The sequence below is a fragment of the Triturus cristatus genome, chromosome 6 (assembly GCF_964204655.1).
Source record: "Triturus cristatus chromosome 6, aTriCri1.1, whole genome shotgun sequence".
Taxonomy (NCBI): domain Eukaryota; kingdom Metazoa; phylum Chordata; class Amphibia; order Caudata; family Salamandridae; genus Triturus; species Triturus cristatus.
In genome coordinates this window covers 79,699,316-79,723,944 of record NC_140589.1, presented here as the reverse complement: position 1 = coordinate 79,723,944, position 24,629 = coordinate 79,699,316, and the positions used below count along the sequence as shown (strand labels likewise).

The 24,629-nt window shown below is 49.7% G+C and overlaps 1 protein-coding gene across 3 annotated transcripts in view; it reads left to right on the top strand.

Moving 5' to 3' along the window:
* LOC146813789 (cap-specific mRNA (nucleoside-2'-O-)-methyltransferase 1-like) overlaps positions 1-24,629 on the top strand; it is a 944,292-nt gene that overhangs the window by 122,687 nt on the left and 796,976 nt on the right. For all 3 annotated transcript variants that reach the window (XM_085610252.1, XM_085610251.1, XM_085610253.1), the window contains one exon: positions 10,647-10,739. In XM_085610252.1, the coding sequence (XP_085466378.1) occupies positions 10,647-10,739 (93 nt within the window). The remainder of the gene's footprint in view (positions 1-10,646; positions 10,740-24,629) is intronic.

Here is a 24,629-nt window from a genome sequence, read left to right as displayed (position 1 = left end):
AGACCCACCTCGTAAACAATGTGGGGATGCAATTAGCCCAGCACGCCACAATCTGTGTCTGGTATTATAGGCTCTATGTAGATACGTAAATTGGATAAGACGCAGGCGGGCCCCAATTGCTGCACTGCGCGGGGACTCCAGGGCCTCCACCAAGTCGTCTTCCTCCAGTTGACCCAGATCCTGCTGCCATGCTTCTCTAAATTTATGTAAGGTGGTAGGTGTGTTAATGATAAGTGTACGGTATATTTTTGTTATCATGTAGTCTCCCAATTTGCCCATTAAGACTTTTGCTTCAACTGAGTTAAATTTGGGTATCTCCGTTAAACGGGATATGTATGGGGTAAAAGCATGCCTGATTTAAAGGTAGCGGTAGAATTGCGTGCGGGGCATATCATACTCCGTTTGTATGTCAAGAAAGGACTTGAGGGTACAGCCACGTGCAACTGCCCCCACCGTGTCTATCCCAATGGCTCCCCAACCCCGAAAGCTGGGCAAGCACGCCAGCTGTGGTAGCTGTCCGTTGTTCCACAATGGAGTTTCTCTGGTGAGTCTTGCCCACCAACCCATCTGGTGAAGCGCAGACTTCCAGATCCTGAAGATTGTGGCGGTGGCAGACTGTCGCCCCTTAAGCAGCGCTGCTGAATAGAGAACCATGTGTAGGGTATTGTCTCCCAGCAGCCAACGCTCCACGGCATACGTCGGGTCTCCGCGGTCGCCTACCACCAGTCATTGAGGATGAAGAGGTGTGAGGCCGTGTAGTACGCATGGACGCCCGGGGTGGCCTCTCCACTGGAGGACGTGGATTGGAAGCAGGTCCTCAGCGCTCCCCTGAGAAAACGGGCAAGAATAGCGTTTAATTGACTAAACCACGTCGGCTTAATTGGATAGGGGTGATTTTGCAATTGATAAAGAAGACGAGGTAGGGAAACCATTTTGAAAATAGAAGACCTGCCAAAGAGAGACAGGAGCATGTGAGACCACACGCTCGTCTGGTCACTTACCTGTACCCACAGGGGAGCAAGGTTCTTAGACCACACCAATGTCTGAGATGCCGAGAGAAAGACGCCCAAATACTTCAAGCCGTTCGGGACCACCACTACCTCTCGCGACCAGTCGCTCAGCCAATCTCCGCCCTGTAGTTGCCAAATAAATGATTTTCCCCAATTCATGTAGGTGCCGGAGGTCTCGCCAAAGATTTGCATTATGCAAAGAAGTAGTGGACCATTCCGGTCGAGATTCGTGAGATAAAAACAAAACGTCGTCCGCATAGCTCTCTATGCGATTGGAGACTCCCGGTGCCCATTAGAAACCGCGCATCTGCGCCTCTATTCGAATCCAAGCCGCGAGCGGATTGTTTACATTTCTTATGGGCTATACTGTTGCCTCCTTACATTTTGCGCGGAAGTACGGTTTGAGTGGACAATTTTGAGCTGTGAAGCGTGGGTCTGTTGTTTTGGAGGTGGTGTGAAAGGTCCTTTGCTAAATTACTACCCCAACCACCATATGAGAGTTCAAGGAACTGGCTTCTACAACTGGAGTTGTTTTATAGGAAGGATCTCATTATTATATCCATAAGGCCGACTTAGAACTAAGCCGTCTTAAGCTATTGTTTTTCATGTGCTGCTTTAAATGACCGTGTTAAATCAATGTAATTGCTTGGAGCATTTGCACAGGCCAAGAAACTGGGTGCGAAGCCCTCCAGATTCATGCTATCAAGCCACTCTACTTGGTAATGGAGTCTGCACTTATAGAGGAGGGTAATCTTAAAATAGAAACTCAGTCAAGTGAAACATTCTATCTGTTTATTAGGTTCTGTTTTGTTATGCCACTCCCTCAATCATTGGTGCAGGGCAGTGGTTCCCAAATCTCGACCGGCGGCTCCCTTGACCCATTGGCCATTGTCTGTGGCTCTAGGCGTCTGCAGAGAGGGGCAATGGGGGGGGGGGGCACTTGCCCCCCCTGGATCGCCAGTGCGGGTCGTAGTGCCGTGGTGCAGATGCCATTCTTTTAGGTCTCGCTGGGCCCCAGCGCTTGCGCTGGCTCGAAGAGACATTTTGTATGTGGGATTTTCAAAGTGCTGCTGGCTGGCCTAACGCTTGCGTTCACGCGATCGTGCACGCGCGCAGCCGGCCGCCAGCAGCACTTTGAAAACTCGTGTGCGTCATCGCGATCAATGTCGCTTTCAGAGCGATCGCGATGACGTACGCGCACACACAACTCCCGCTTCTCCCCCTCCCCCACCACATTTTGCGTCTCCGGCCGCTCGCGCGTGGCCAACGCTTGTTTTACTTTAGGTCAGATCCGAACTGGTGAGGGCGGGAGAAAAACAACAGGGCACTTGGTCAGCAAACTTCGACCAGCACAGTCGAATACCTTGAGGCGCACCCCGATCTCACCTGCAGTCTGACAAGGTTTATTGATGCTATGATTTTTCTGCAGCAACTGCAAAAATGGTCTTTTTTAATTTTATATTCCCTCCTTTTGAGTCGCACCTCTGCAGGCCGCAAGCACCGCATTCACGCTGCTTCCTTCTTCCAGCCACGGCAGGGGGAGGCCAGACTCTATCTTACGTCGCGGCTCATCACGTTCACTAAAGACGCCAACAATCGGCCACAGCGGACCATATTAGCCCGCAACACCCGCGATCCTTCTCGCACTGCGCCGCATCAGGTCGCGGAGACCGGGCTCCCCGTACGGTTCCATCCCTGCAGCCACGCACCGCGCACGTTCCTCGCAGGTCGCTCAGGCCTTGCTGCTGGCACTCTGATCATTTTGAAATCCGCCGCAGTCCAGATCGGGCGCCCTCACCGCACAGCCAGTCTTAATTTCTTGTTTTATTTCTTCGTTTTGTTATGTTTTTTTGGGGAAAAATATCAGCAACCGCTCACTTCCGCACTAGGTCCCGGCCGGCAGACCAAGGCTGTGTCGCGCAGGCGTCTCTGGTTTGACCCCTTCACTGCAGCCTCATGTGCAGTGCCAGCCCAACTCACAGGCTCCGGCCCGCCGATGCAGAGCCCAGCGAGTGCCAGCGCCTCAGTGTCACAGCTCAGGAGGAGCAGGCCGCAAAGTACTAGCTCACCGCTCCGCCCGATCAGAGTCTCCTGGGCTTCGTGCCTCCCGCGCCTCACGGTCTCCTAGGCCCGGCGCAGCTCTGTCCAGCTGCTCGCCTCACACTGCTACATGAAACACTGCTGTACGCCGCACACTGCTGCAAGCCTCACACTGCTGCACGCCGCACACTGCTGCATGCCGCACACTGCTGCACGCCTCACACTGCTACACAAAACACTGCTGCACGCCTCACACTGCTGCACGCCGCACACTGCTGCACGCCGCACACTGCTCCATGCCTCACACTGCTCCATGCCTCACACTGCTGCATGCCTCACACTGCTGCTCGCCTCACACTGCTACACGAAACACTGCTGCACGCCTCACACTGCTGCACGCCGCACACTGCTACACGAAACACTGCTGCACGCCGCACACTGCTGCACACCGCACACTGCTGCACTCCACACACTGCTTTTACGCGAGTTTATGCTACTGACATTGTAAATGACAATGCCTTTTATTTGTTTTAAAACCAAAACATAAATAAAAGGCATTGTAACTTTACAATGCCAATAGCTCAAACTCTTATAAATGCGAGACCTATTGCATTGCAAATGCTTGTTTGTAATGCTGGCACTCCAGCAGCCCAGTGACTCACTGGGCTGCTGGAGTGTGAGCAATGTTACAAAAAAGAATGGCGACCTTCTGCACCATGGGCCGTAACTAGAGTGTCTAGTACGAGCTACTGCGGGGCGGGTGCCATTGTGCAGAAGCGGTGCCAGGTTAATCATGCATCGCGCTCCGGATCATGGTACAACGGCAGGGAGTGCAGTCAGATAGGAATGAATAGGTTTTAATAAACTCATTTTTCAGTCCCTCTGTAATCAGTAGAGGACTTGGGATAAAAACAATCAGAGACCCAGTCATATTGAGCTGAGCAGCCAATCAGCAGTACGTAATTACATAAATCGCGCTACGAATCCCTGTAGAACCTGCAATGACATTGGTCTGCTTCTGGCAATGGGGTGGGTCTCAACAGCCACCTTGAGCGTCCGTCAATCATTCATAGCGCGAACGCGCTACTTATGACGGCCCTGTTTCTTGTTTCTGGTCTGCCCCCAGAGAGAATGGACCAATGATCTCACGAGGGGCATGCCTGTCATAATTTTTTTCTTCACTTTTAAATCTCTGCATTTGCCTCTTTTGGCCCGGGCACACAGTAGACTCCGAGTGCTGTGGTCTGGAGCTCGAGAGGCGGAGTCAGGAACGTCAAGGCAATGGCTGGTTGGCCGACCGACCCTGCAGCCTGCGTCTGTGTTCTGTTGTGCGTGGGAGTCCTTATGTGCCAACAGGTGTATTAAGGTAAGATTAGTGTTACAAAGTGCAGCCTCGGGACCAAGAGAAAAATAGGTGCAAAATACGAGAAAAAAAACCTAAATAAATCGTTACACAGTCACGCTTTAATGATTTATTTAGTTTTTTTTTACTTCACGTAAGAAAAATACCCCGTAATAAAGCCCTGTCAGTCAAATAAATACAGCTCTAGTAATGGTCAAGGAATAGTTTAGACCCAGGCTTTCAGGCTGAACAAAGGGTCAATGAACTTGATGTTTATGTGCTCAAAAGTTGAGAAATAAGTCCTGTGAGGTGCAACAGAATAGAACGATTCTACATGAACATCTACACCCCCACAAACCTACTAATTATAAAACCCTGTCGATTTTGAAAATCGACATCATATGGGCGAGTCGAGTCGTAAACACAATCTGTGTCTGTTAAACATTTTTAAAGAGGTTTCAATATTGGTAAATAAACAAATAATTTAATTGTGCCCTTCAATATTATTTCATTATTCTCATTTTATACTTGGGATAAGTGAAACTCAAAAGTAACGCTTTATTTCTCGGATGAAACCTCCTCAATAAAGGGCAGAATTAGGCAATGTGTGTGATGCTTAGCCAGAAGTTTGTGTTCCCCACTGCACAATACAATGTGTGTTTTGCTCCCAATTTTTGGTCTGGCAAAGATAAATGACGTCCTAAGAGGTTCGGCTTTTGTAGGAGTTTAGTAGGCGGCGCCCCCCCCTGGAAAAAGTTCTGCGGACGCCAATGTTCCTATTTTTGGAGGGTGGGGTTGTGTAAGTCCGGCCTCTGGGGTACTTGCATTTTTCTCCCTGAAAATAATTGGGTCGAAGCTGATGAAGGTATTATAATCATATACGCAGGATTTTTCGTATTATTAATGCGGCGCCTCTAATAAAATATTCCTAGTTACACTTATTTGCCAATGCCTTTTATAGAGTATCCTTTAAAACTTTTTTATCCTACTTTCAGTGCTAGATAGCACCCCATGCATGTAGGCCCCATTGCCAAAGAGTTTCTGCGCTTGAAGAATATTTGCATGCACTTCCATTTCTACCCATGTCATACGTGCCAACACACCTGTCTCAGCAGGGTGAGTCACGGTTTTTTAAACCACATACTGCTTTATTTTTGCTGTCTCCTCCCTGAAATGGTCTCCAAATCAATGCAAGTAAAATAATTTCCTCTGATTTTTTTTTTTTAAACATCCCTCTTTCTTGCTTCCAAATGTTGTCATTATGCTGTATATGGTGTTTTTTTCTTCCCTGTGCTCAAGGAGAGAGCAGGTGTGTCTGGAAATATGTGTGTACTTAAAGAAATGTGTACTGTAAGTACCTTTGAGTCAAGTACAAATGTCAATACTTAATAATACTTAGTGTGTTTAATAGACAGAACAACTGTACTTTCCTGATAACTTGCATTGGTGTAAAATGCATTTGGAAAAAAACCCGAAACTATTAACAAGTCTAACAAAATAAATCAGGCATCTTCCGCTTACTTTGGGGGTGTTGAAACGTGGGGATCGAGTGAAATTTGCACATGACATCAATTAAGCACTATGTTTACAGCTTTAGGTATGTCACTTACAAATCATCTACATCATGCATTTAAGTCTAATTAGTTTAACTGAAGCCAACAGACCTTTGAACATTAAATGCATTAAAGTGCTTGGTGCGCGGCTTCCCTGGCTAGGTTTGACGGCTCCCCAGTGAGCCATGGAGCACAGTTTGGGAACCACTGGGTGAGGGTGATCGCAGGGTGAAGACTAAAGGAATATGTTTTACTGATGTGTGCAAGATGTATAGTCAGTTTATTTGTATTTTTTTATTCCAAGATAATGTTCATCAGCCGAGCCCACTAGCCATGCTATATTTAGGCAAAACAACTGTGTCCATTAACATGTACAGTATGTGATAGAAAGACAAAGTAACTGTCAGCCATTGTCTCTCTCTCTCCTGTGCAGTTGCTTTTAGTAAGTAGCGGTGCTCTTGAATTTTTTGTTTACCAGGAATGTAATACTATTTTGGGCCGATCTGGTAGACTTTTCTTCTCTCACAATCTTCCGATGGATTAGGTGGAAAGCTTACCACACCACTCTCTTTTTAGGTCTCACCTGCCAGACCGCTTTTAGCTGTCTGTAGGCGGACTCTTCTTGAGGAACATACCAATAGCCTGCAGTGGGCTTACAGACTGCCCATTGCTTACCATTGGCTGGCTTTATTGCCACTCTCATTTCCTTGCTTCTTATTCAGTGTCTCGCCTTCCTCTTGTTATGTTTGTCCCCCCCATGGAGCATAGCTCCTTGGCCATCCTTTTGATGCGATGATTTGTATTTTTACACTGCTCACATTCAGGAATCTACTTTCTTATTTTGTTCAATACTCCATGAGAGTGGATGTGTTTTCTAGCGCTCTCCCTCATGTGTGCTGCTTCTTACATCCACACCCCACGCTTGCTCCTTGTTGTTTCCTTATCCACTCTCTCCTATTCTCCCCGCTGTGAGAGAGTCCCCTCTTTCTTGCATGGTATGCCCCCACTTTTTGCTGAATTGCTGATGTTCTTTGACTGAGTGTGCCCTGGGCCCCTGCTAAACAGGTGCCCAGGACCTATGTTCCGTCCCTAAAACTGAATTGAAGCCTAAACCCAATTGCCATCTCTGGCCACATGTCAGCCCCTGGTAAATGGTACCACAGGTACCTAGGGCACTGTGATCAGAGAAGGCCTCTAAGGCTGCAGAACTTATTGTGCCTCCCTTAGAGGCCCTGTGCCCTGACACTCACACACTGCCTTCGTAGGCTGCGTGTCTTGGTACAGAACAAAGTGAAGAGTCGACATGGCACACATCCCTGTGTGCCATGCCCACTAACCACTGCCCTGGCTTACATCAGTCACCCCTCTAGCTGGGTGCCCTATGCCAGCGGTGAGGGTACAGGTGAATGAGCCCTGTACCCCTACAGTGCCCAAGTCCATTCCTGGGCACTGTAAGTGCAGTGCTGCCATTAAGAGTTAATGTTCCTGGGAGTTTGTCATTGCGAACTCCACAACACCATAATGGCTACACTGAAGACTGGGAAGTTTGGTATCAAACTTCTCAGCACATCAAACCCACACTGATGCCAGTGTGGGATTTAATGTAAAATGCTCAACAGAGGGCATCTTAGCGATGCCCCCTGAAACTTGACCAACCTCTAGTGACCTGACTGAGTGGCTTCTTAGGCTGCCACCAACAGACATGTTTCTGGACCCCTGGGTCGAGAGCCTGCTGCCATCGGGGGCCTGAAACAATGCACATCCTGGGACGAGGTGCCAAGCCTCCTCCCCCAGGATGGGCAGAGTTCACGAAGGTGAAGCTTCAAAGGCATGCCGCCTTTGTGATCCTCCCCAGACCATTTGCTGCTTTCAGCAACTGGTCCCCACTGGTTCTATCCCCCACTTTGGGCAGGAGAACCGGCTGGAAAAACAAGTGAGGGAAAGAGGTGTGCCCACCTCTGCCAACTCCACCCCTGAGGTGGGGGAGGCGAGGTGAAGCACAACTCTGATTTCCCGCCATCTTGAGGATGGTGGGATCTAGCCAACCAGGGACAGGCTCCTGCCCCCCCCCCCCCCCCCTCACTGGAGGTTGCACGATAGGGGTTGTACCCACCCCAGGGAAGGGACCCATTTGTCCCTGCCCTTTACCTACCTGTATCGCCCCTAAATCTAGTATTTAGGGGGCACCTTCAACCTTGCTTCCTCAGATCCAGACAAGAAGAAAAGAAGAAGGACGAAGAGCCGTGCAGAGCTAACAAGAGGATGACGCCCACTGACTTGCCCCCAGCCCTACAGGCCTGTCTCCCCTTGAACCTGCTCCTGCGAAATCCCGGTGTGTCCTGCAGCCAGCAACCTCATAAACCCCGGAGGAGCTTCCTGCCTTCACTTCCAAGCCTTCTTCTCCCGTGAACACCGGATTTGTTCAAATTGCAGCTTCAGGCTCCGGCCGGATACCGCAAATCCAGCCCACTCTGCACCCGCCAAACCCGGCCCGAGCTCGAGTGGAAAAACACCACGAGGAGGTCACCCCGGTGATCCTGACCCGAGATCAGGCGACTCCTGACCTGCCTCAAGCCTCCAGTCGACGCCTGCAGCCTCAATCCAGAGGATCCCCTCTACCGCGACCAGGGTGGGTAAGGCTTTCCGACGTCCCAAGGCACCCCTGCACCCGACGCCCCATTGCCTTGTGTGCCCAAACCAACTGTGCCTAATCAACCCAAGACATCCCAACTTACCCCTCGAAGTGGTGGTCGCACCCAGAAGCTCCACGTCCCGAGCCTGCAGTGTTTCTTCTAACCAGAGGCGCTCCATTGAAAACAGGCCACCCGACCTCATAACAGCATGCTGCACCCAGCCGCCCTAGTGCCGCTGAGGGTGCACCTTTGGTGTTAATTTGGTTCCCTATTTGCTCTGACCTAAACCCTAGGAGCTTTGCTCCAACAACCCAGTGGCCTGCTTGCCAGCAGCCACCAACCGTAGACCCCCTATCCTCCATAGGATAACATTGGGCCTCAACACTCTGCACCTACAAGTGCCGCTGAGGGTGCAACAACAGTGCATTACTGACCCTGGGGGACCCCTGAGCTTTACCCCAGAACCTTAACTCCCACAGTTGATTACTTACCTACAAACCGATAACCTGTTTTTCCTCCATAGGATAACATTGACACTTTTTCTCCAAAAAGTTTCTGTGTGGAGTTTTGAAATCTAAAAATATTCTTTAAAAATCGCACAAATAAGCAAAACGTTTGTACTTACCTGTTTGTAGGAAATGTCCCATTGCTGAATCTAGGTATCCAGCACTGAGTTAGAAAAGTAACGTAAAAAGTAACTTACCTGCAATTTACTGGAAAAGCCTATTCATTTCAATGTACTGTATTTGCTTAGTCTTGCAACCTACTGCATCCCCTGCAACTCAAACAAAGTAAATAAATGTATTGCATTTTCAAACTGTTCTATATTCAGCAACTTATTACAGCAAAGTATTTTATGCTTACCAGTGCCAGGCTTCCTTGGTTCTAAAATAAAACAATATATTTTTATACAAAAACAATTGGCCTAGAGTTCAGTTCCTGAGTGTGTGAATTCATTTGCTGACTGAGTGTGTACATCAAATGCTTAACACTGTCCTCGGATACTGCCTTACTGCTCGACCACTCTACCACAAATAGAATGTAAGGTTCTATCTAACTTTAACCTCTGCCTACCTCTGGGGTCACTTGGACTCTATACACACTATACCTCATTTTGGTGTAGTGTATATAGAGCCAGTTTCTTACACCCGCTCATCAACTGCTTTATCCACTCCCCTCCTGGCTTTTCTAGTTAATACTTTTTTGTTCCATTCTCCCGCCCGCCCCACGCCCAGTCTCAAGTGCCTCCACTGCACCCTCACCGCTGCCCAGTCCCTGTTGCTTCCTCCTCCCAATATCCCCTCCTACCCTGTCCTTCTTTTATGTTTTTTTATTAGGAGGACCTGGCAGCTGCCATCTGCTGCTGGACCACTCTGCATTACTTTAATTTTCATTGTTTTAAAAACTGATCAAAGTGGCGTTCACCATCTTGGATTAATGAATCAATAAAAAATGACGTGTCATTTTGTAGGTGCACATGCAGTTGATGATCATCCATGATCCTGCATGTGCTCGCCTATGAAATCACAGTGGCCACTTCTGCACTCCTTATTTTTTAATTTAAAAACAAAACAAATCCCCTTTGGAACGATACTGTTCAGCATGAACAGCTATTAGTAGTAAAGCGAATAGACCCAGAAGGCTAGACCTATTGGCTTTGCCAATGCTTGTTTTGTTTTTTTCGATTGATAATGACATGGGAATCCACACAGTAGACTGCTGAGGAGAGGAGTGAATCCCCATCTGTAGGCAGCAACATCATCAGTGACTTCGTGTTGTGCTTTTTCATGCTCTACAGTACTACTTCAGGTGCTAGAAGACAAAGAGGAAAGCGTTCATCCTTGTCTCGGCCTGGTATTACAGTGTGGAAAGTAGAATATATTCGTTTGTGTAAACCCCTTTGCTTGCAGGGCACAAAGCTTAGGGTTTCCTCTTTGCTTTACCCTTTTAGGTGTGTGGACATGCAAGAGTAGCACAATCTCACATTAGATGCATCCAAAATGAAATGGAGATAATGAGTTTTTATTTGTCTCCTCCTCTTGCTAATATCCTCATGTTGTATTCTCAGGCCACTGCTTATGAAGAGGCTGATTGGTTTCCAGAGTGCACCACAGAAATTCCTGATGAAGAGGAGTTGAAAGACTGGATGAAAGTTGGGAAGGTACCGCTCCAACTTTATTAATGGGGACTGTGCTGGATAGTTTTTCAGTTTTTATTTTTGATAAACGGTAATAGTAGATAAATGGCTGTGTAACATATATAATACTAACTAAAAGAAAATCACAGTTAAGTGTTATTTATGGTTCATTGACCCCAAACCTAAAAAATCTGAAGGTCGCCAGCTATGATATGTAATACAAGCCATAACTCTGGCTGTTCGTCATGTTTAACTCTTGGTGGTCAGACTTTTCTTTACATCTGATTAGCAAAATTGTGTACTGAGCTTTGTGTGTAGTGAATTTCATTGGTTTTATTCGGGTTTGTGTTTGCTGTAGGTATTCACACACTTTCTAGGCCATCGTCGCAATGGAACACCCATTCCCTGTCTTACAGTTGGATTTTCCGATGTACCTGGGAGGCAATCTCACTTGTGTAAACCTTGTAGAATTAGCCATTCATTTGAACTTGCCCGATCAAATGGGAATTGAGAATGTAAAAACAACATTGCAAACATGGAAATACCAGACATAAACAGACTGAAAGCTTAGCAGCCCTGAGACTGTAGTGGTCCCAAGGGTACCTCTAATGCCAGCTCACTAATCGTAACTGTTAGTAAGCTTTTGTTAATAAGCTTTTCTCCTCCCGGTTCCCAGTCTTTCCGTTTTAACCTGCTCTGTCTTTTGAAGCCGCTTATGCTGTTTATTCAGTCAACTCTTCTCTTGGTCGGGGGCGTGGCCAAGCCGCGGGCTGAGATGGCCGCGCGGCGTTGAAGCTCCGCCGCCGGCCCAGCACTTACACCGCCGTCCCCGACGTCCTGATGCGGGCGCTGGGTGTCCGACCCCGGCAGTGACTCCTCATTGGCCCCGGAGTGCTCCGAGACAACGATCGAGCCCCGACGAGGCCTGCAACGACCGGTGGAGGACGTGGGCTCCCGGACCCCCGGCTCAAGATGGCGGCCTGACTCGGCGGCCGGGATCGGGAGCGTGGAGGTGGCGGCCGGCTGTGAGGCAGGTACCCTGGGGGGGACTGGGGGGGGGGGGGTGTCGAGCGCCGGGGCTTGGGCTGGTGGGGGTTCGCTCTGCTCCCCGCGCCGCTGTCGGCCTAGGTCCGGCCGGGCGCTGGGACTTTGCTCTGCGCCTCGGTCGCGGCCTTCGTTGGGTCTCCTCCTGGGGGCCCCGGGCGGATACTGTCTTGGGGCCTTTGGGGGGGACGGGACGGCCGATTGGCGGTGTGGGTGGGTTGGGGGGGACCCCGCGCCGGGCCGGGCACCTGGACCGTCTCCGTCCCTGGCCTCGGCTCCTCGCCTGACTGATCCTGTACTCGGCGGCCGGTGAGGCCTGCTTCCTGCTCCCCCATCCTACATCGCTCGGCCGCATCTGTCGCTGCCCCACTGCGGGGGCGCTACCTGGACCTGGGGGCGAGGACCTTGCCCGGCGGCTGCCCAACACATGGCGACTCCGCGGAGGCTGCTGCATCGCCCATGACACGGGCCCGGTGGGTCGCAGGGTGAACCATTCCATTGTGCAGCCTCCTCACTGTCCTGGCACCTCCTTTTCGCCGTGACGCGCTGGCTGCGGCCCAACTGTGTGAGGGCATGGGTCGCAAGGACCCAAAGAAGAAAACGCTGCCTTTTGAAAAGTTGCCTGAACAGCCGGTGGATCATCGCCCTGACATGCCGGCCCCCTCCGGGGGCCAGCCCGGTGACCCGACGGCCTGTGCCCCTTCCCCGGACTGGCTGCAGGAGATGCGTGCTGGGTTTAGGGCCCTCGATGGTCGCTTTGATGCCGTGGATAGAACGCTGGAAACGATGGGGGCCAAGATCCAGGCCCATGATAAGAGACTAATAGAGGCTGAGGCCAGAATATCTGCCGTAGAGGATGGCGCGGGGCAGGAGACTAAGCGCCTAGATCGACTGGAACGCATTTTGAAGGAGGTGGCCATCAAGAACGAGGACTTGGAATCGCGCAGTCGGCGCAACAATGTTCGAATTACTGGGGTTCCGGAGTCCACGGCCACTGGCAGACTGGACGTTTTTGTGGAAAAGCTTTTTTCAGACATTTTTGGGAGAGATTCCTTCACACCGGGATTTGTGGTCGAGAGGGCGCACCGTTCCCTGGGACCGCGGCCTAACCCGGGGCTCTTGCCTCGCCCGCTGGTTGCTCGAATTATGAACTTACGAGACCGCGACACGGCCCTGCGACTGGCTAGAGAGAAGGGGGAGATCACTTGGCAGGGCTCGAGACTTTCATTCTTCCCAGATTTTACCGCCACGGTCCAGGAGGCCCGGCGCAAATACGTGGGGGCTAAGGCGGCGCTCCGCAATCTGGGCCTCAAGTATGGCATGCTCTACCCTGCCCGGCTCCGGGTGGAGATTGAGGGCCGAGTTCAGATCTTTGACAATCCTACTGCGGTGCAGGAATTCTGCCGGTCTTACAAGCTGCGCAAGGACCCTCCGGGGGGAGATGGGGATGATCGATCTCCGCCGCGTAGTGGAACGGCGACTAGTCAGGACCTGTTCTCTGCCTCTGGAGTCGGCTGAGTTGGCGCCCATGGCCTTCCTTTCTCCTTTCGTGAACATTTATTACTGGGGACTTTGGAACACTTTGCTATATATATGACTGTTTTGTAGTGCTGGGTGGGTGGTGGGTCGTTGTCATCCCCCTCTGGTTGACACCGCTGGGAACACTTTTGATTCCGATGCTCTATATTTTTCGCTTTGCTTGCATTTGGTATTGTTCTTTGAAGCTCTGTTTTTTTTCCACAGGTTGGGGTTTGCCTCACGTTTGCGTGGTATGGCTGGGTGGAGGGTGGGGGGATGGGTTTGGTTACTTTTATTTTCTTGACATGGCTGGCATTGTGTTAATTATGCAGGTACACGGAGACACGGCTGCTTTCATACCCTCCTTACGAGTTACATGGCACCGATGGCTCAAATAGCCCTTAATGAGTCCCCCCTTGGCCTATCGCTAATGTCTTGGAATGTTCGGGGTCTGAACAACCCGCGTAAATGTAAACAGATACTACATTATTTAAATCGGCATAGAGTAGATATAGCTTTTATCCAAGAGACGCATTTTCGCTCCTCCGCTGACTCACGCTTTGCGGCTTCGTGGGGCGCTCATAGATACTTCGCGAATTTCAGCAGCTACGCCAGGGGCACAGCGGTGCTGATTCACAAGAGGGTCCCGTTTCACTGCCGGGCATTCCTGGGGGATTGGGAGGGGCGCTACTGCATAGTTCGAGGGGTGCTGATGGGTCATGCTGTGGTTCTGGTGTGTGTGTATGCTCCTAACACTGATTCTCCGTAATTCTTTCATGAGCTTGCCACCCAGCTCGCTGCTCTTGAACCAGCCGGCCTCATACTTGGGGGTGATTTTAACTTGTTGATGGACGAGAGTCTGGACAGTACTTCGGGGGCTGCGCACTCTAAGCCTAGGGCGCGGCGCGCACTACTGGACTTATGCCATCAGTTCTCTTTGACGGACATTTGGCGCAGGCGCAATCCACGCAACACTGACTACACACACTTCTCGGGACAACACAACACTTGGACCAGGATTGACTACTGGCTCCTGTCCCCGGGCCTGGCCCCATGGTTCCGTGCGATACAGACCTCCCCCAGAACATACTCAGATCACTCCCCTGTGTCATTGTGCTTGGACGTTCCGCGGTCGGAGGGCTATGAGCGGCAATGACGATTCCCTGGGAGGGCACTCCTAGATGACTTATTTGCACACCAAATTTCTGAGGCGATCGAGGACTATTTCACGCTCAACACCGGATCGGTTGACTCGTGGGCCATGCTCTGGGAGGGGTTCAAGGCGTATATTAGGGGGATTTGCATAGCCAAACAGGCTGGGGTCTTACGGGCGCTGCGCGGAACGATTAAACAATTGGAGACGCCGTTGGAGGCCCTTGACGCTGAGGCGCAGTTTGCGCCCTCCGCCGACGTGTCCGCTCAGCGACTCCGCCTCTTGACCGAATTTAGGGACGCAGCGGACAGAGAGATCCTGTACCTGGGGAAGTACCAGACGGCGCGTAGATACGGGGAGGGGGATAGGCCGGGTCGCACGCTGGCGCAGGCTCTGAGACCACCGTACAGCAAATCATTGATTGTCGAGGTGCGGGGTGCAGATGGTTCGCTCCACACGAAGCCCGCCGAGATCAGGGACGATTTCCTGGCCTACTACTCGGATCTATACAAGACCAAGTTGGGTGAATCCTCGGCCTCTCGGGAGGCCTACTTGTCTGAAATCGCGCTAGTATTCCTGGATAGGGGTATGCAGGAGTTCATGGCGGAGCCCATAACGGTAGCTGAGGTCCGGGGGGCGATTAAGGTGCTTCGCGGCTCTTCTGCCCCCGGCCTCGATGGCTTCTCCGGGGATTTTTACAAGGCCTTTGCTGAGCTCCTGTCGCCACGGCTCATTGAGGTCTATGCAGAGGCGCTGGAGCGTGGGTCCCTCCCAGCGACCCTCAGTGAAGCGGTAATAGTTCTGCTCCCGAAACCAAATAAAGACCCGACGCTGTGTGGATCGTATAGGCCCCTCTCCCTATTAAACCTCGATTACAAGATACTGGCCAAAATCGTGGCCAACAGACTGTCTCAATTGATGGAATTCATTATATCGCCCGTACAATCGGGCTTTGTCCCGCGTCGCTCCACGTCGCTAAATCTGCGGACGCTGTTCACGGTTCTCCACAGAATCAATCCGGCCACGCCTGTCGCGGCAATCTTTCTAGACACTGAGAAGGCCTTCGACTCTCTAGAGTGGCCTTTCTTTCTTTCTGTCATGCAGCGCATGGGCATGCCGGAGAACTTCCTCGCCACTACGCGGCTTTTGTATAGCCGCCCCACGGCCCGTCTGCATATCAATGGTACGCTGTCCCGCCCTTTCTCACTCACGAGAGGAACGCGGCAGGGCTTCCCGCTTTCTCCGCTATTATTCATTCTGGCCATGGACCCCTTGATACGGCATTTTCAGGAACGGCATCTGCACAGGGGTCTCCAGTTCCGGACGGGCCCCTTGTTGGCCTCCCTCTACGCCGACGACACGATACTGTATGTCAGAGAGCCTCAGGTCAACTTGGCTCCCTTGATACGGGAGATTCTTCGCTTTGGTGCCCACTCGGGATTGGGCATCAACTGGCACAAGTCCATAATTTTTCCGTTGACTAGCGGCACTTCCCAATGGCAGTGCGAGTTCCCGTTGGAGTGGTGCTCCGACTCGGTACGGTACTTGGGCGTACAGATACATCTGAACACGGACAAAATTATTCGCCTCAATTACGGCCGCGCGATTGCCAGGCTGGAGATGCAGGTGGAGGGGTGGCTGCGGCTCCCGCTCTCCATGTCGGCCAGAATTGCTATCATAAAAATGGTCGTGCTCCCCAGATTTTTGTATTTCTTTAATAATATTCCTATCCCTCTTACTCGGGCATTTTTCTCCACCCTACGGTCCCATTTGATTAAGCTGGTTTGGGGCGGAAGGCGCCCCCGAATCAGCTGGAGGACTCTTACGCTCCCCCATGACAGAGGCGGCTTCGGTTTACCGGATATGTATCTATACTATTTGATTGCTCAATGTGCGCACGCCTACGCCTGGTATCATCCTGACGCACGGATTCCGTTTCTTCGACCGGAGGCAGATTTCGTTCTCCCGGGTCGCTTGTCGGCAGTGTTACCCAAGGGGGTTCCCCGGAGCCCAGTGGATATCCAAACGGTATCCACCACCAGTTGGGCCTGGGGTTGCCTGGCTCGTTATTTAGCCTGGCCTCGCCTGTATTCCTCTTCGCTCCCACTTCCTAACCCTGGGCTGCTGCCGGGTACGGGAGAACTCATTGTACAGCGTACTTTAAATAAGTTTAACATTACTAAGATTGGAGATTTATATCCTGGCGGGCACATCTTCTCGATGACGGAGGAGGCGCGCTTTAGCGAGGCCACGTTCATGGACAGGTTTGTCCTGCGCCGGCTTTATTGCGCGGCGCGGTCGAAAATAGCGGGATTCCGTCTCGAACCGGAGTCCTTTGAGCCCCTCACCCTCCTCATTGATAACGACACTGGAGCTCATATGATTTCGAAACTTTATAAGTCGTGCGCAGCGCTGGTTCCTTGTGCGGATGTCCGACTGCGGGCGGCTTGGGAGGCGGACTTGGGTAGGCCTATCACGGACGAGCAGTGGACCTCTTGTTGCAAAGTCACTAACACGATATCCCTCAATAGTCGCCACAAGCTCCTCCACTACAAATTCCTTTGCCGCTACTACATGACCCCTGATAGACTCCACGCCATTGATCCCTCTCGACCTCACACATGCTGGAAATGCGCTGCACCACACGCTGATTTTGCACACTTGTCATGGACTTGCCCCAGACTGCAATCATACTGGACTCAGGTACACGAGATCCTGGGCGCTATGCTAGGGCTCACGTTGGTTCCTATACCCGAGGTGGCGCTGTTGGGCTATACTGTAAATTTCCCCAAGACTGTCCGAAGGCTTGCCTCTCTAGGCCTCCTGCTTGCTAAGCAGGAGGTTGCTAAGCGCTGGGGGGATCGCATGGCCCCCACAGCTGGTGCGTGGCTCACTTCCATGGCCTTCTGCAGCACAAACAGCGAGATCTACTCTAGTCTTCTCCCTACGGTGGCGCGGCCCAAAGATATCTGGGGCCCGTATAAGACATATATTGCTACCCTGCCGAGCTCTTCCCCACCACACTCCGGTTCCGGCATAGTGCCAACGGGAGTGGGGTAAACCGCGCAGCGCCAGGGTTATGATTGCGTGGGGGTCGTGAACCTGTCAGGACGTTTGGCCCTCCTTACAGTTCGTGATGGGATGCTGGTCTCTATGGGCGTGGGCGAGTCAGGGGATGTGGGGCAAAATCTAAGATGCCTGTTGAGACTGCATGTGGTGCCCTGTGGCGGAAGGTTGCCCTTTTTATTGAACTTAGGCGGATGGGAGTGCTGGGGCGGTTGCGGGGGGCCACTGATCCGATGTCATTATTAGTTGCTGTTGCTGATTTGTGGGCCAGAAGTGTCGTACTGTATCTTACCACTGGTTTTTTCTTGACCATACAGCCATTGTCTTAGTATTGTTTTGTTTTTTCAAAACTAAATAAAGCTTTAAAAAAAAAAACTAAAAAAAAAAAAACTCTTCTCTTGGTCATTATGCTCCAAAACATTAACTTGGCGTCATTCTTGACTTTTGCTTCCAGTAGAACTAGCTCTATCTTTCTGAGCTCTAATGACTCATAGGGTAGACCCCCTCAGACTAGAAATCTATTGGGATGCAGGATCTTTGAGAAAGAATAGAGGAATAGTGGGAAATCTGTAGAGTTCAACCCTAACCATGGGTCTGGTCTGTTGGCCCTTCCCACTGGGACTCCCAAGCTACACTAGCTTCCAGCTTAAAAAACCCACTAACTGAGCGCTCGTGCAAGCAGCATTCAGCTGATCTGTGAGGGTTTATTCTCTTGCTCTTACAAAGCACTTTAAGCTCTACTACCCCTGTGTTCTGCAGATTGCTCCCTAACCTTATAATCCTTTTGTAAGTGGACTATACATGTAAAAATGTTGGGGTAGCTAGCGTTTCGTGAGATTTGAATTTAAGGAACCAACTTACTGCTACCACCAATGTGATGCCTTTGTTGTGGATCCTGGGGTAGTCCAAAGTTACTGGGCTGAACCCTTTGGGTAAGTTCGTATATCACTGGTTTTGCAGTGCCACATTACTATGGCTCTCCAAAGTGGATTATCGGAGACTCACTTTAGGCATTTGACTGTCTCATTGTAGTGATTGCGCAGTACATCTTGTTCTACAAAATGGAGAGGTTTAGAATCTCAAAACACTGATGTATGCATTGGATGACACTTGTTTATCCAGTCAGTGGTTTAATTTTGAGAAGGAAAAGTGCTAGAACTACAGAGAAACAAGTTAAATAACACTTACAACTAAGATACACAATAAAAACCAGAAGGTCCAAGCATCTTATGCAACCAAGTTTGAAGTGTAAATATCTATTCAGCTACCTCGCCCTTGGTAAAGGAATTATGGTTAACACTGAGATGAATTGTCAATTATAACCAAATATAAGATTCTTTTGTGTTGACCTGCTTTACATCATAGCATTCAGGTCCCTTTTAAAATATGTTGACAACTGACTGCATATAGCCAGGGCCTTTTATCTTGAACCTTGTGGTACCAAAGTATACTCATGATAAAAGGCGGCACCCCTAAAAAAGGTAATTGATTCAAAATCATGACACCTTAATAAAAATGAAAATGCTCTCTATCCAAAAAACATACCACTGAACGATTATGCTGCCCGTCCATAAGGCCATGAGTGCTCCAGATGATGTTTCAGGTGATGAGGTTTGAGGTCACTGGTGCCCAGATAAGGGGCACATTCCATTTCTGGATGCCACAATCGAAGGGCACAGCTGGATGGTCTATTTTGCAAAAGACAGCTGGCACAGATGTGGTTCAATTCCCACTAAATATTCCAAAGGTGTTTTATCTCAAAATATGCTGGTTGTGATAGAGATTGTTCCACTGGTGCACCACCCTCGGGTACCTAGGGCACACACAGCTCGTTACAGTATTTTCAATTGTCAGTGGCTAAAATTGTGAAAATAGATGACCAAGACTTCATTTGACAATGTTTTTGTCATGGTAAGGACTAGAGTTATGGTGCAGATGACCTCTCTCATCTTTTCTTAACCTTTTTTTAAATGATCTTTTTATTGAATGTTTCGTTACTTTTTAAAGAAAACATAAACAACAAAGAAAATCAGTTTCCCCCTTGGCTTCCTTCCCATTGGGCGTCACTGGTGCTCCCCATCTAACCCTGGGTGCCAGTCTACATGTCACTCTTCTACATGTTCCTTCCATGGGTCCAATATCTTTGCTTATTTTTGGGAGTATCTTCATCACCTGGTAGATAGGTTCCTCTGCCTGTCTGCACCACTCCATATTGGACCTCCATTCCTGGGGGGGGGGGGGGTCCTCTCCCTCCCCCTCCCCTAGAGTTGCACCATACCTCACCTTGCTACAACCAGGGCTGTGATGCACAGAGCTAGTGTATATCTGTCGATGGTCTCTTCCCCCAAAATCCCCAAGGATATCAGCCTGGGGGTTCAGCACAAAAGTGTCTCCTATTACGTGAGATATTCTTTTTTGCATATCTGACTAAAACCTATTCAGTCTCTGGTCCTTTTAAATTTCGTTTATCGGGTTGCCCCATTGACCACATCCTCTTAGCATTGGTCAGTGTCTGTCGCCTCCATTGCATGTAACCTTGCACTTTTAAAGTAAACCTGGTGCAGCAGCTTCAGCTTCAGCTGAATCAACCGAAATATGGCTTGGATAGCTACTTCCCTGGGGTATCAACCTGTGGTACCCCAGTCGTCGTTTTCCATTCTACCCAGGTCCCTCTCCCATTTCTATTTCAGCATCTGTGGAGGGAGATAGGGGATTGCCAATGCACAAGGAGTGTGTAATATATTTGTGATATAATTGTCTGTGTTAGTGGGTTCCTAGTACCCTGTACTTCAGTGGATTCTCCTCTTCTATATCCTCTCTTGGGTCAATCCGGCACTGAAGAATTGCCCTGACTTGCATGTAACATGGGAATTGGTCCCCGGATAAGTCGTATTGTTTCTGTAACTCCTCAAACGTCAACCATCAAGTTTCTTTTTCCTCAAGCTTTGTGATTTCCATCATGTCCTCTGTCGGTTCCCTGGCACCCCACATAGTCTCCCCCCCCCTCCCCCCCCATGCCCTGTACTACCATTGCGGTGTCTCTAAAGACAGTCTATCCCTCCCATCCCATCTTGCGTAGCGCCTGTTTCCAGATCTGAAACACGACGGCTCTGTGGTCCAGGAGGTGCATAACCTTCTCCGGTCCATACAGTCACTCCGTGTAGCCCTGGGAGTTCATCACGTATCAGGTTACCATGAGGGAAGGTTGTGATGGGCCAGTTGTTTACCACTAACAGTTAGGCCACCCAGTAGTAAAAGTGTAGGTCGGGAAGTGCAATTCCCCCATCCTTTGGTCAACTGGTCAGGGTAGTGAGCTCTATCCTTGGAGAGTCACCGTTCCAAAGCAGGGTTCTAGTCACATCCTCCACCGCTCAGAAGATATAGTCAGTGACCCCAAAAGGCAAGTTTTGTAGTATGTAGAGAAATTTAGAGAGGTATATAATTTTGTATAGTGAGGCTCTCCCCAGTAACGAAAGGAGCGGGTGGCATCATTGCTCTACATCTCAATGGGAAGTTTCCAAAACTACGCCTTGTTTTCTCTTATGAAACAGCTGATAGTTTGAAGAACATAAATTCCCAGGTAGGTAAATCCCATCCCTTACCAGACCAATGCTTTGGACCGTCTAGCTTTGTATTCCTTGATGTGCGGGGGATGCACCACCGATTTCTCACAGTTGATCGTAATGTCTAAGAATGTCCAAGAATGTGCCGAAAACTCTATCTTAAGAATTCTCAGGAGGGAATCATATGGGTCTGCAAGGTAGAGTAGGACGTCATCAGCATAAAGGGAGACAATGTCTTCCTGTTTCTGTCCCACCTGAGTCTTCTCAGAAATGCATCCCCCCGATCCAGTTTGCCAACGGCTCCATTGCCACTGTGAATAGCAGTGGGGATAGGGTACAGCCCTGGTGGTTGCCCCTGCCTAACTCAAATACCTCCTATTGGGAGCCATTGACCCTAACTCTCGCCTTAGGCTTACAGTTAAGAAGGCGTAACCAAGAAAGGAGGGTCAAAGGCCATTATTTCCAGTAGTATCATAAGATTGGGCCACTCCTGGGAGTTAATCGATTTTATTGGCATTAAACGCCAAGATCACTGCTGGTTCCCTGACTCTTTTTTTTTTCTTCGATTGAAGCACTTGAATAAACTCCGGAGGCTGTCTGGTGGGCCTATAGGGCATGAAGCCGGGCCCACAGTGCAGTCGATGACCTGCATAAGGTGATTCTCCAAGACTTTACCAGTTGCTTTGGTTTCAGTATTCGGAAGAGATATTGGCCGGTTGGATAAACACTCTTCCGGCGTCTTCCCTGACTTATGAATTACCATATTCTCCTGTCTAAGGTCTCTGGGAAGCTCGGACTGTGCCCTTGATTGATTAAACACGTCCCGAACTGGCTGTATCACTTTACTCTTGACGCTTTTATAAAATTCCAGTCAAAGCCATTTATTCCTGGCGATTTCCTAATCTTTAATTGGTACAGGGCCTCCGTAATCTTCCTGGCTGTGATATCGGCATCTAAGGCCCCTCTCTCTATCTGATCTCTACGGTTGTGGGACCGAATGTCCGCTATAAATTTGCTCATCCCATCCTGACCCTCCACAAAGAGGCGTGGGGTATAGAGGTCATGCAGGAATTGTGTGAGGGCATGTGCTATGCCCTTGGCTGTGTCTGTCATTGACGACTTCTTTCATCTGATGGAATTGGGGCTCTAAATTGGGGGTGGGGGATTAAGAAAAGACACTCTTTTCGTCACACTGGGCTGGACATGGATTGCAGTTGTCAGAGCTGAATGGACCTTTTCGGGGATAGCAGATAGGCTATTTCTCCACAGGGGCACGAGGAAAAAAAGACTTCTGCCCCAGACTACAATGATGCTGACACGACCATTAGTTGCTGCAGAGCCTGGGCTGAGTGAGCAATAAGCATTCGCAATCAAAAGGGTCACTCTTTGGGTATCCCCCTGGCATCAGAGTCTCCTAAATTGATACATAATAGGACCACTGAGCCAAGCAAGAACATGGTTAGACTGCTTTTCTAAAGCCCTGCAGGAAATGTTTGGTTCGAGGTATGTGTGGCTGTAGATACACATGCTGTGCATACTCCTGCCACCTGCTGTATAGTGTTGGTCCCCGATGTGTGAAAGTTGTTTTTCTTTGAAGAAGTCTTTCAAGTCACAAGGTTTGGTGACTCCTCTTACTGGTAATGTGCATGGGCATCGAATCCATTGTTAGTGTTTTCTTTCTGCCATCGGGTTCGCACTTGTGCTTCAGTTCAAGATCGTAGTCTGTACTCTTTTTGGTTCCCAGGGGTAACTCCTAACCGTCGGTATTGTTTTGGAACGTGTATTTCATTTTCCTTCCGTTTCAGGTCGATGACTCCAGCTGTGTCTGGGCGATTCTCTGATTGATTTGGGCCCCATGTGGGGCCTCTCCCTCCGGGGCCTTCTTTTCTCGGGACTTCCGATTGGTTCCATGTCATGAGGGTGATGGAACAAACTCCTTTTAGATATTTTCCTCATTGTAGGAAGCGTGTCCTTTATATAGTATACCGAAAAGAAGTATACTGTGCAAAGAGTCCAGGTATCCCTTATAAGTGGACAGGGCTTGCTCTAGCAATCCCAAGGTGCTCTCTTAGGGGGTATTGGGGTCTAGCAGCCACTCTTATCAGAGAGGAGTGTTGGACATCTGCTACATACACACAGTCAATAAATGGTGCACGAGACTCAATAGGGAGATCCACACCAATTTGTAAAAATAACACTTATCTTTATATAATATTTGGCGCCAAGATCATCAAAATCAGGTAAGTGCGTTTTGAGATAGAATACTTTTTAGTTTTCAAAAAGCTAAATTTAGTGCATTTTCTGAAGCGGTAATGTTATCCTATGGAGGAAAGACATAGACTGCATACAGGTACCTCACAGTGACTTACGGGACCAATCTTCAGGACTTAATGTGAGCATGGGGCAAGGTTCAAGCCAGCACCAACAGCTCACCTCGGGCAGCAGTGGGGCAGCCAGGTGCAGTGGTCTTAAACAGCCTAGTGTGCCCCGTCAATGGGTATCGGTCCAGTCACAAAGAGGCTGCGACTGGGACACCAGTCTGGCTGAACCAACAAGGAGACTCCAGTCTCACAATGCTCGAAGATGTGGGGACACCTTTGGTCCTCTTCTCCTCGGGCCGGCACGGCCAGGTGCAGAGTTGTCTTAAGGCATCAGGTTTTTGTCATAAGTCATTCGCGGTAGAGGGGGCCTGCACAAAGAGTCTGCAGGCTGCGTCGGGAACTCCACTGTTGGCACACATCGTAGGCTTAGTCTCTGGATACCACGCTGGCACTTCTGGTGTCAGGTTTGTGGCTGTCCGAAGTCCTCACAGGTCCCTTCGGGTGCCTGCAGGGAAGCAGCTCTGCTGCTCCATGGGTGTTCCTTGGTTTTGGGTGAAGTGCTGGTAGTCCTCCCAGGATTTTGGAAGCACAGCAGCTGAAGGACGAGTCGTCTTTTGCTCAGTGGTTGCTATGCTAAGGCCAAAAGTCCTATACCTGTTCCTCCCAGAGCACACTCTACTTGCAAAAAGGGAGCAACGTTGGACTTTTTAGGAAGTATTCCGATAGCTGACATATGTAAAACAGCTACATGGTCCACACCACACACTTTCACCAAACATTATTGTGTGGATGAATTAGCATGCCAGCAAGCAAATGTAGGACAGGCAGTGCTACTTACACTTTTTCAACCCACTCCAACACCCACAGGTTAGCCACCGCTTATAATGACGGACTGCTTCACAGTCTAATCAGCATCTGTTCCTGGCATGTAGTGCTGTAGATTCACATGCGCCTACCCTCCTTCTCGTACGCCTGTGGCCGTTGCAGTTCCTTACATTTACTAGTTTTCACTATTTATACATTTAGCATGGTCATTGCATTACTTACACATACTTTACACTCCTTTCTCACCCGCCAAAACAATCTAACAATGGAGTTGATGCCCCAGCGCATTACCACTGGACCTCATGACTCAAAAGACTTCTTTGCAGTGCTTGGAATGGAAAATAGAAGAGTACTTAATTGTTTCTGAGAAGTGCCGGTACTCTCCATTTAAAAGTATTGCATTTCTCTTGAGAAGTGCCGGAAC